This window comes from Nothobranchius furzeri, chromosome 11 (genome assembly GCF_043380555.1).
Source record: "Nothobranchius furzeri strain GRZ-AD chromosome 11, NfurGRZ-RIMD1, whole genome shotgun sequence".
Classification (NCBI taxonomy): domain Eukaryota; kingdom Metazoa; phylum Chordata; class Actinopteri; order Cyprinodontiformes; family Nothobranchiidae; genus Nothobranchius; species Nothobranchius furzeri.
The window spans coordinates 70,199,248-70,210,164 of record NC_091751.1 but is presented as its reverse complement, the minus strand read 5'-3'; the positions used below and the strand labels follow the sequence as shown (position 1 = coordinate 70,210,164).

The window sequence follows — 10,917 nt, the reverse complement described above, 5'->3', positions numbered from 1 at the left end:
TCTATCTATCATCTATCTATCTATCTATCTATCTATCTATCTATCTATCTATCTATCTATCTATCTATCTATCTATCTATCTATCTATCATCTATCTGTCATCTTTCTATCTATCTATCTATCTATCTATCTATCTATCTATCTATCTATCTATCTATCTATCTATCTATCTATCTATCTATCTATCTATCTATCTATCTATCTATCTATCTATCTATCTATCTATCTATCTATCTATCATATATCGATCGATCGCACATCACTTCTCTCACCAAGGCTCTTCCCCCTCGGTAGCTCAGTTCGGCTGGACGGCCTGCTCTAGGAAGGGTTCTGCTCATCCCAAATGGCCACGGTGCTCTAAGGAACCTAAAGTGCAGCAGAGATTGTTTGTAACCTCGGCCAGGTCTGTGCCTTGCCACAGTTCTGTCTCTCAGCTCTTCAGGCAGTTCCTTTGACCTCCTGATTCTCATTTGCTCTGAGCTGTAAGGTCTTATATAGACAGGTGTGGCTTTCCTAATCAAGTCCAATCAGTAATAGAAGCACAGCTGGACTCCAAAGAAGATGCAGGACCATCTCAAGGATGATCAGAAGAAATGGAAAGTACCCGAGTTACATGTGAGTGGATAAGGGTCTGAATACTTATCATGTCTGTTTGGAGTTATCTCGTTTTTTCATCCTGTTTGCTCCAAACAACCAAAAATATGAATGATAACTGGTTAAAGGACATATTTTGACAAATACAAAACCTTATGAAACAAGAAGCATGACCTTTTAAATTATCCCTGAGATAAAGAACCTTAAAAACAAACCAATAACAAAGTGATCCCATGTGGGCGATAGCCCGGCCCCCAGGCGCTCGCCAGCGTAAGTTACACCTCTCAGTAATCCGGTCTGAGCCTTCTTCTATAGGTGGGCGTGTCTGAGAGTGGGACCTGCTGCAGACCATCAGCTCATCAGCCGGCTGGGGATATAAGCTACTGAGAGAAGTCTTCATTTGCTGGATGATTAGCTCAACCTGGGTACCAGAAAGTCTCAGCCACCTCTCGAGCATCACTTGTTGGATTTTAAGTCCTCTAGTTCTCTCTGCTGAACCTTTTAATGTCTCTCTCTCTGTCTCTCTCTCTCTCTCTCTCTCTCTCTCTCTCTCTTGCTCTCTCTCTCTCTCTCTCTCTCTCTCTCTCTCTCTCTCTCTCTCGCTCTCTCTCTCTCTCTCTCTCTCTCTCTCTCTCTCTCTCTCTCTCATCTTTCAGATTTCAACCACACCGACAACTGGACGTCTTCTCAACTTGGACAATCTTCCCATCGTCTCCCTGGCCTCCCACTCTCGACCGTCCACCATTCCCTCCTTCGACCTTCCGGTACCTCCTGTGCTCAGCTCCCTCAGCTCTCGCTTGGACCCTTCACTTTCCCCCTCACCTGGATGGACATGTGAGTTACACCAGACCAGACCTCCTCCCCTCACAAGCTTCCCCCTTCACACCACCGTGAGTTCCTCAAACTCAATAAACTCCCGAACTAACCCCCTCTCTTCTTAGCTCTCCCGCCTGAATCCCCTCTCCGGGATCACCAGCTGGATTTCCTGCTGTGCCTTTAGTTAACTGTTTTATATCATTTATTTTCAACCTCACTAGAGTTTTTGTGGACTGATTCTGTGTGTCGTGGGTTAGTCTCCTACCACACAGCATGACAGGCTGCCCTCTCAAATATAAAACTGATAAATGTCGTTCCTGCTGCTCAAAGTGAAACCCTTTGATAAAATACACAATCAGTGTAATAATAAATAAACATTGGTCAATAATCACCAATAAATCACTGTGGAAACGACTGCTTTCCAAGAGTCGTTTTAGCGTTAATTCCGACCAGAAGCCGCTCATATTGCCGAGCAACGCGGAGCTGCTTGGAGCTACTCAGGGCTACATGAACCACGTGACTGTGTGTCGGCGAGTTCAGAGTGTCGCTACTTTCTCCATCTAAGGCTTTGGTAATTACTAAAGGTGTACCCTGTGATGTCATTCTTACCCGTAAGCTGAGAATGGCCTCATCTCTGTCATGTTCCATTTCAAGGTACTCTGCTTTCTTGTTCTGCAAAATGTGAATCTCCTAAAAATAAACAAAGGAATTGATTACACAACACGTTATTACATGCTGAGGTGATATTTAGGGCAACTCTTTCTGTTTCAATTGCTGTCAGTTCTGGATCTAGAACTGGAAACCAATGTTCCCAGCACGGGGTCAGAGCAAAGACGGACTTCCATTCAGGAGCTGGAGTTTATGGCGCTTTCACATCTAGGTCAGCACGGACCAGTAGCTTATAAAGTGTTCACATCTAGGCAGTCTTGTACTTTTACGAGCTCAACTATTAGTTTTTAAGCTAACGGAGGTAGCAACCTAGCTACAACCGGAGTTAACTGCACAACACCAGAGCTTCTGAGTCAGAGATACGCCGGGCTGACCGCTGGGTAAAACCGGGTGGAAAACAGAGGTCTCCGAGAGCTCCACAAGCCGATAGTCGGGAGGTCGGTAGATTAAAATACAGTGAAATACATTTTGTAACCCTGCTTTGATGACCTGACATTCAAAATTTGTAAAAGGGTACATTTTCACCAGATTACAGACATGTTTGTCCTTAAAGACCAGCAAGACCTCCACCACGACGTGTCGGGCGTGGTGTGGTAAACACAGAGCAGTTTGGTGGACATGTTTCATTGAAATGTACATAATTTCCATCTTGCTGCCACGTCTCTGTAAGAAATAAATAGTCCAACTTTTCTCTGGTGAACAGCTCATTTAAAATAAAGGATTTGTTTGAGATGGAGCGGGCATTTAACAGGGCACCCTGAACTGAATCCTGGAGAGCATTTGTCTTCTTAACCTGTTGGAGAGGGATGGGTCGTAAACATCTGGTGTTCTGGGTTCTCCGGCCATGAATACAGTTTATGTCTTTGCTGGTTTGGGCTTGTCAGCAGAAGACAACATTTTGGGAATTGTGATTTTTGGGAGACACACAGAAGACTGTTGCATCATGGGAGGACTGTAGGGAGTGATGTTATTTGAAGTGGAGGTTTGGGCAAAGGCCGAAGAAGGCGAAGATCTCTGGGATGTAAACCGTCATGTCTGTGGAAGGGAATTCACCATAGATGCACAGTTAGCGGTTAGCATGCTTGAGCCATGTCGGTTAGGATGAATACCATCTCACCTGAAAAAGGAGAAGCGGTTCCAAAACAGGTTAAAATTATCGATGAAACCAAAACTGTGGGACCTGCAAGCAGACTGAAGCCAGGAGTGGAGAGAGAGCAGACGGCTAAAACGTCCACATCCACGAGAAACTGTGGGGATCGGGCCGGAGATGAAAACAGACGTTCTGCTGCTCTTCAGAACGTCAGAGAGATGGTTAACATGCTGCTGAGTGATGACAGACTCCCGGCGTGTAACATCGTTTGATCCCACATTAACGACCACTCTTTTGACTGAAGCTGGGATGGAGCACAGCAGACCAGGAAGTATATCCAGGAGAGCAGGTATGGTGGCTGATGGAAAACATCTCGTCATGACGCTGAAAAAGCGGACAATCCTGATTATTGAATCACCCACCAGCAAAGTGGTAGATGAAAACAGTGGACGAGGTGTGGAGGGCTCCTGATTTGTGTTCCCGTGGAGAAGTGGAGGATTCTGGGTTTGGGGTCCTGTGAGGTCAAGGAACTGGAGGGTATAAGGTGGAGGAGCTCACCTCCTGAGCCAGGCCAGGAGGTCCAGCAGAGTGTCGACACACAGCATCCTTTAGTATTTTGTGTTGGGCATCAGAGGTTGAGGTCTGGAGGGGAAGAGACTGCTGAGGTTGTTTCTTCCAGAGTACAGGCTCCTGCTGGATGGGATCAGATGGTTGGGAGACAAGAGGAGGCCTGGAGGAATCAGCTGGTTGTTCCTCAGCAAGTGGAGAGAAGCAGTTTGAAACATAGAGGTCAGGTGGGGGGTTGGGATCTATCACAGGGACTCTCCTACAGCCACGTACCACAACCTCTGACCAAGATGAAAATGGGTCAGGAGTAGAGCTGGAAGTCGGATTTTGTGGTGCAGAGGGATCCCAAGCAACGATGTCTTGGAGTAGAGAGTCCTACATGGATGTTTTATCTTCAAACTGACTGACAATGGTCTCAGACAGTCCAGGAATACGAGATTTAAATCTATCCAGCACCATTTCCTCCTTTTGCAGTTCAGCAGAGAGTCGTCGTAAATCCTCTTTACGGTTTTCAATTCTTATATTTGCTTCAGAATCAATAAATTTCAACCAAGCAAATCAATTTCCCTCTGGGATTAATAAAGTATTTTTGAATTGAATTGAATTGAATAAAAGCGTCCTTGTGGGGCAGAAGGAGAGGGAGGACAGACATTCAAGATAGCTTCAAGGTTGCTTACACTTTAGCTGAGCTGCTTCTGTCGAATCCAAAAGATCTGTATTCCAAATAAAGGTCCAAGAAGTCAAAGAATCCCAAAAATAAACAAAGGTCCAACAAAATCACAGAATCCAGAGATCGTTGACAGGAAAAACAGGTTTTAAGAGGGTTTAGAGGACAGAAAGTAGGAGCTGAAGTAAACACGTCTGCCACGTCTGCAGGCTTCTTCACACAGGCCCAAATATAATGTTGTTGAAATGGACTAGAATCCCGGGTAATTACATCTACTTGATGAAAACTTTGCAGGCAGATGGGAGTGAGTGGGTCTGTGGAAGTAATGTTGAAGAGACACATGGGGTGCTCTTCAGGATCATATGTGACATCAAACATAGATAAGATAACAAATCAAAGCTTCACCATATACCTGATTTACACCTGCTTGTGCTGCTTCTCTCTGGTAATCCAAAATACATCACTTTCAATTGCCTGTGTTCCCCGGTAGCCTTGAAACAGGCACATGCAGCGTGCTGATGGGAGGAATTGGGTTTAGGAAATGTGTTTACACTGTAAAACGGTTAGGAGACTCTTCAAACTGCTCTGCAGAAGGCCAATGATAACACTTCTGCATTATTATGACTGAAAAACAGTTCATCCATGCCGGATCAGTTTATTCTGCTCCTTGTGTGTGTGTGTGTGTGTGTGTGTGTGTGTTGGCGTCTCATCTCATGTGTCTCCTTTTGTCCTCCATTTGTTCTCTAGGTGCTCCTTTTGTATCCTCTAGCGCCCTCATGTGTCATGTCTGTGTCTCTATATGGTGTCTTCTGTTTGTAGACCTTTTTATCATCCCCTCAGGTCCAGTGTTCATTTAGTTATCCTCTGTGCCCCAAGTTGCAGCTCCAGCCTCTTTGTCCCCAGCTCTGTGTGGGTGTGTCCATTCCCCAGTTCATTGTGTGTGTGTGTGTGTGTGAGTGTGTGTGTGTGTGTGTGTGTGTGTGTGTGTGTGTGTGTGTGTGTGTGTCTGTGTGTGTGTGTGTCCATTCCCCAGTTCAATGTGTGTGTGTGTGTGTGTGTGTGTGTGTGTGTGTGTGCTTGTCCATTCCCCATTCCTGTTTATATTAGTGCATTTGTGTCTGTGTGATGGTGTGTCTGTGTGATGGTGTGTGTGTGTGTGTGTGTGTGTGATGGTGTGTGTGTGTGTGTGTGTGTGTGTGTGTGTGTGTGTGTATGTGTGTTAATTCTTCCCGCAGCCTTTAGGTTTAGTTTGCCCTCCTCTGTTTCTGTTTGCCCATTTTGATTATTAGGTTCACCTGTCTTCCCTCCAGCTCTCACTCCACACACCTGCCGCCATTTTCCCTAATCACTTCTCCCTGTGTATATAAGCTCCGTCTTGTCTGTGTCTGGTGTCGGTTCATTGTTGTATGTTGTCAGCGTTGCTCGTGCTCTGTTGTGAGCTTTTGCCTTCAGGCCTTCGTGCTCTTGGTTGAGCTTTGTCTCCAGGTTTTTGTGCTCTAAGAAGAGCTTTGAGTGTTCCTGTTCTCCAGGACTTATTGGACTTTGGCTCGCTGCCTTTGGATTACTACCTTAATAAAGGATTTTTACTTTATCCTCCACCTCTGCCTCGTTCATCTGGTATCTGTATCTTGGGTCCTAAAACATCCTCCTACACCAACTCATGACAGTGTGTGTGTGTGTGTTTGTGTGAGACACTCCTCCCAGAAACGCTGCATTTGAATTAATCATATTTTTGAAATGAAACGGAGGTGTTGCTGTTATGACAACACATTCATCAGGAATCATCAAAGTGACAAATGAAACTCATGGAGCTGGGCTGCCAACATGGAAGCAGGTGCCGTGTCCTTGCACCTGTCAGCGGAAACTTACAGCTGTGCTTTGTCGTAAAGTAGTCCCAAGTCAAAATAGGTGCCTGTGGTTATTTTCATTTGCAGTCAGTATAATTATTTAGGTCAGCAAGTAGAATTGGGGTATCGAGTTATTGTTTTATGCTAAGCTAAAGGAGTAATCTGGATCAGGAGAATACCTGGGCTGGTTTCAACTAGTTTTTTCCTAATTATCGGGGAAATATGGCAACAGAGACACATGTCTACTTTGGGTAGGAATATCACTTCAACGAACCAACCCTGGTTCAACCTGTCAGCATATTAGGTTGAAACATTTGTGTTTTGCTAATTCAACCGTTTCAGCATAATTTTTCATGAAGCTAAATTAGCAAGTGGACCAAACAAAGCACTTTCCCACCTCATCCTTGGCCTTGAGTAGGGCCTCCAGATCCTCTAGAGACTGCGTCAGCTCATCCTTTAGGAAGTCACTGGGTCCTTGTCCTCCATGTGCTTCCAGTTCAGCCACCTAGAAAACACATTCGTTCAGTGGTGTTTGTTATGAGGAAACAAAGGTGTTGTTTTATTGAGTTTATTTATTTACTTGAATCTTAGAACTCAGTTCATGTTTGCTTATTTTGTCCTGTTAAAAAAGACATTTGTTTTCATTACTGGAACTCCTAGCACACATTTCTAAAGTCGAACAGTCCCCTTTCAAACAGAGAATCCAACTTCTAGTAGTTTAACGAAGCTTTCTTCCAGATGAAGAAATTATTCAGCCCTGCATTTTGTTTTGGTTCCCTTTAACAACAACAATCTAAAATTAAAGATGCAAGCAGCGTCGTTCGGCCCTCGCAACAAAGCTGCTCTCCCTCTCTCCCTCCCTCCCCACCCCCCACGATCTCCCACCCCACCTGTCTGCGACTGGTGGCGAACGACCGTTGCCACACCCCAGACACCTCAACGCCTTTAACCACGATCATTGCGGGCTGTCACCTCATCCACACCTCACTCTGACTAAGCCTTTCCTCCTAGCCTGCCAACAAACTCTGTACCTCACCACTAGGCAGTATAATAACCCATGTAGCATCCAGAAATGGTCAGTTTTTCATCTGTTTTGGCCTTTTCAGAAACACGTCATCTTCAGACATTAATCTGCCTCTGTGCTTCTTCCCATCTAACTTGCCAAGCTGCTAGAAAGATTCTGCAAGTGCATGTTGACATCTCACGATCACAACATTGTCAACATGCTCCCTTCCCAAGGTTCTTCTCTGCCAAGCTGCTATTATCTATTCCTTGCTTCACAGAACAAAAGATGAACTTTTATATTTAAATCACAATGAAAGGAACAATATGAGTTAATTGATCATATAATGAATGGACAAGGTGCTCAATGAAATGTTTTGATTAATCTTTGCTTAAATTAATAAGGTTGATTCATCTGTGCTTAGAAAAATAAGGATGAAATGAAATATATCACCCACATATTTAATCAGCGTACGTGGCTTGACGAGCTCACACACTCACACACATGACAAGATAATAAAGTTAAAGTAATTGCATGCACATCTAATCTACAAATCAGAGCTTCTTTTGTAACTGGAAAAAGCGTGTGTTCTGAGGTTTGTTTGTTAACACCTCTTAACCTATTTTGTCCTGATTGGCCACACAATCATAATATGAGAATTATTATAACAGAACTTTGGGGGTATGTTGCGTACCTTCAGCGTGTGCAAAAAACACCAAATTGGCCAACTTCCTGTGGTAAGTGGAGCATGGCTCCAGGAGACATTTTTGTAGATCCCAGGTCATTACATAAGGGTACAAAATTTAACGATTATCAGTCAAAGCATGGCTTGGGGCTAACACTTTTAATGGACCTAAGGGATGCCATTGCAAAAAGAAAGCCACGTCCACCCAATTTTCAGGTTTATATCTATTGAGGTTTGGTTTTGTATCAATCACCTGAAATGCTGTGTCAGGTTGGAGGGAATTAAGGTTATTTAAGCGGTTCAGAGTTAATAAAGCGGTAGATATGATGTTTCACAAGGTGCTGCTAGAGTTATGTGAAATCTTACTCCTGATTTTACTATAAAACATAATAATAATCAACTTCTCCTCCATGTTTGCTCGGAGGTGTACGGAGCATCCTGTCCGCTCATTGGTCAGTGAATGAAACCTCCGTTGATTGGTCCTCGTCCGAGCGACAGCGATGAAAAGTTGAAAATGTTTCAACTTTCTGGGATCGCGTCGCTGGGTCATCCGTGCACGACACGTGCACATGCGCAAAATTTCACACACACGTTTTTCGCGTTTCGCTTGGTAGGAGGGAGACCCGCGATTATCGCTTTCTCGAGCATGTCTCATTGAAAATGAATGGAGGAGAGGCGATGTTGCCTCCCGTGTGTCGAGCCCATAAAACATGGTGTGGTGACAGGTGATGTTTGAGGCTTAGCCACACTCACAACATTAGAGTTTTGAAAAATCTATAGGTTCAGTTTTTTCTGCTATGTCTTAACCCTCAGGCTTCATTAGGGACATTTGAGTCCATTTGGGCAATTTTTTGTTTTTCTTTTTGATGCCGTTTCACCACCGTTTGTGCATTTGGTGCAAAGTTTTGTCGCAAAACCTCTCTCTAGACAAATTTTGAAATTCAATTTGGAATTTTTTAAATAGACCAAGGGAACACTACGAAAAAAAACACTACACGAGGTTTTCGAGGACAAAAATGTCCGCTTGTAAAAGTGGCTATAAAAATGTATACATGAATACTTTTTTAGCTTTTTTTCAAAGATCTGTTGAACAACTTCAGCCCTGCTCAAACATAAAAAATCCATCATTTTGAGGCTTTTAACCCTTGAAATATCAGTTTGAAAACTCAAAGTCATTGATGTAATTATGAAAAAAAAATAAACCCCACTAAAAATGAGTTATTTTCTAAGAAAGACGTTGTTTTTGCCTGGGGCGTTTAGTACAAATCAGTCTTGATTATGTTATGAATTATCTCAAATTTAGAATTTTTTGCATTTACAGTTTTTAGATCGCAACAGATTTAAAATTTACTGTACACTCGAGCCATTAGAGGACAAAAACGTCCCATTGACTTCAATGCAAACCACAGTTTTTGATCCTGCATCATCTGCAACAAACAGTCATGCTTTCTGTGATGATATGGTTTCATTTTGGACAAAAGTAGTCAAATTTATGATTTTTACTGTTCACCACCAAATTCAGTCATTTCTTCATATGTTGCCCTGGTGAGAAAGTTTACACATTTCACTCTCCCACTGAACTTCAAAGTGTAGAAAACCAAAACAATTAGTATGTTTATGCACCTGCCACATTCAAACTCCTTGTAGTCTGGTTATCTGGTCATTTCACTTCTGTGAAAGCCACGGAGCTAAATGAAGAGGCATCTCTCTGTGGAACAAGTTCTGGATCAGCTCCTGCAGCCCGATACTCCTGGAGAAAACTATGAGAGTGAAACATCTTCAGTGGACTTTGAGGTGGAATCAGACCATTCTGTTTCCTTGACGACACTCCTGACCTGTCCAGTGAAAGAGAAGGGAGGACAACGGATCCTGCTCCAGATTGGATTTCTAAAAGTGGGCAAGTCCTGTTTCTTACTAACGCAGATACTTCCCACTATGTTCCTGCTGCGAGACGTTTGAATCCTGGGCCAACACGTTGCGCCATCACACGTATTTACGACGTGGTATCCTCCTTTGATTTATTCTTCACTCCAGAAATGATTGAAATCATCGTCAACATGACAAATCTAAATGGAAGACGTGTGGTGAAGAACTGGTGGGATATTGATGACATCGCAGTGAGAGCATACATCGGGCTCCTGATTTTGGCTGGTGTGTACCAGTCCAAAGGGGAATCCACCTGCAGCCTTTGGGATGACCACTGTGGACGTGCAATCTTCCTGGCCACCATGAGTCACACCCATCGACATATATACTGGACAATGTGTTTCCATAGGCTCCAATTATAAGTTTTTGAGCCAAAATGGGGGTTGGCCACCACCGCCATTTTGACCGTGTCACAGGTTCTGTCAAGCCCAGACAATTCCATAAAAGGGAAAAGAGGTGGAGCTGAGGGTGGGGCTGTAAGGCTGGGATCAAATGACGACACCCGTCGAACAGAAGCGATGTAGCTACAAGCTAACCCAAAGCTAACACGGAGGTGGGAGCTAAGCTAACGGAGGTAGCAACCTAGCTGCAACCAGAGTTAACTGTGCACAACACCGGAGCTTCTGAGTCAGAGACATAGGTGTCATTTTAACCGGTGACGCCGGGGACATTGGCAGCTGTGTCCCCCCCACTTTCAAAAAAGCCTGCTGATGAGGATTTTTGTTTTACCAGCTCAGATCTTATACCAGGGGTCGGCAACCTGTTCCCATCAAAGAGCCATTATTACCCGTTTCCCACAGTAAAGAAAACACTGGGAGCCACAGCGGCCGCAGCGTTGTGGGCGGGGCCTACCCTCAGACAGCAGAGAGCTGCTCACAACAGGTGACAGCAGCCGGTACCGGTCGCTCGCATGGGCGTCGCACCCGTGGGGGATGCAACACCCACACTTTTCCAGCTGTTTGCTCACCTCCACACCAGTCTGGTTTCTTTACGTCGCACTCACTCTGTTTGCCTCATCTCCTTCTTCACCTTCCGCTTCTGACAGCCGATGTC

At 44.3% G+C, this 10,917-nt stretch overlaps 1 protein-coding gene across 2 annotated transcripts in view; it reads right to left on the bottom strand.

Moving 5' to 3' along the window:
- The window catches only part of LOC107396792 (homer protein homolog 3), a 71,678-nt gene that overhangs the window by 7,070 nt on the left and 53,691 nt on the right, over positions 1-10,917 (bottom strand). For both annotated transcript variants that reach the window (XM_054738691.2, XM_054738692.2), the window contains 2 exons: positions 6,648-6,755; positions 2,020-2,100 (listed from right to left, as the gene is read on the bottom strand). In XM_054738691.2, coding sequence (XP_054594666.2) covers positions 2,020-2,100; positions 6,648-6,755 — 189 coding nt within the window. The remainder of the gene's footprint in view (positions 1-2,019; positions 2,101-6,647; positions 6,756-10,917) is intronic.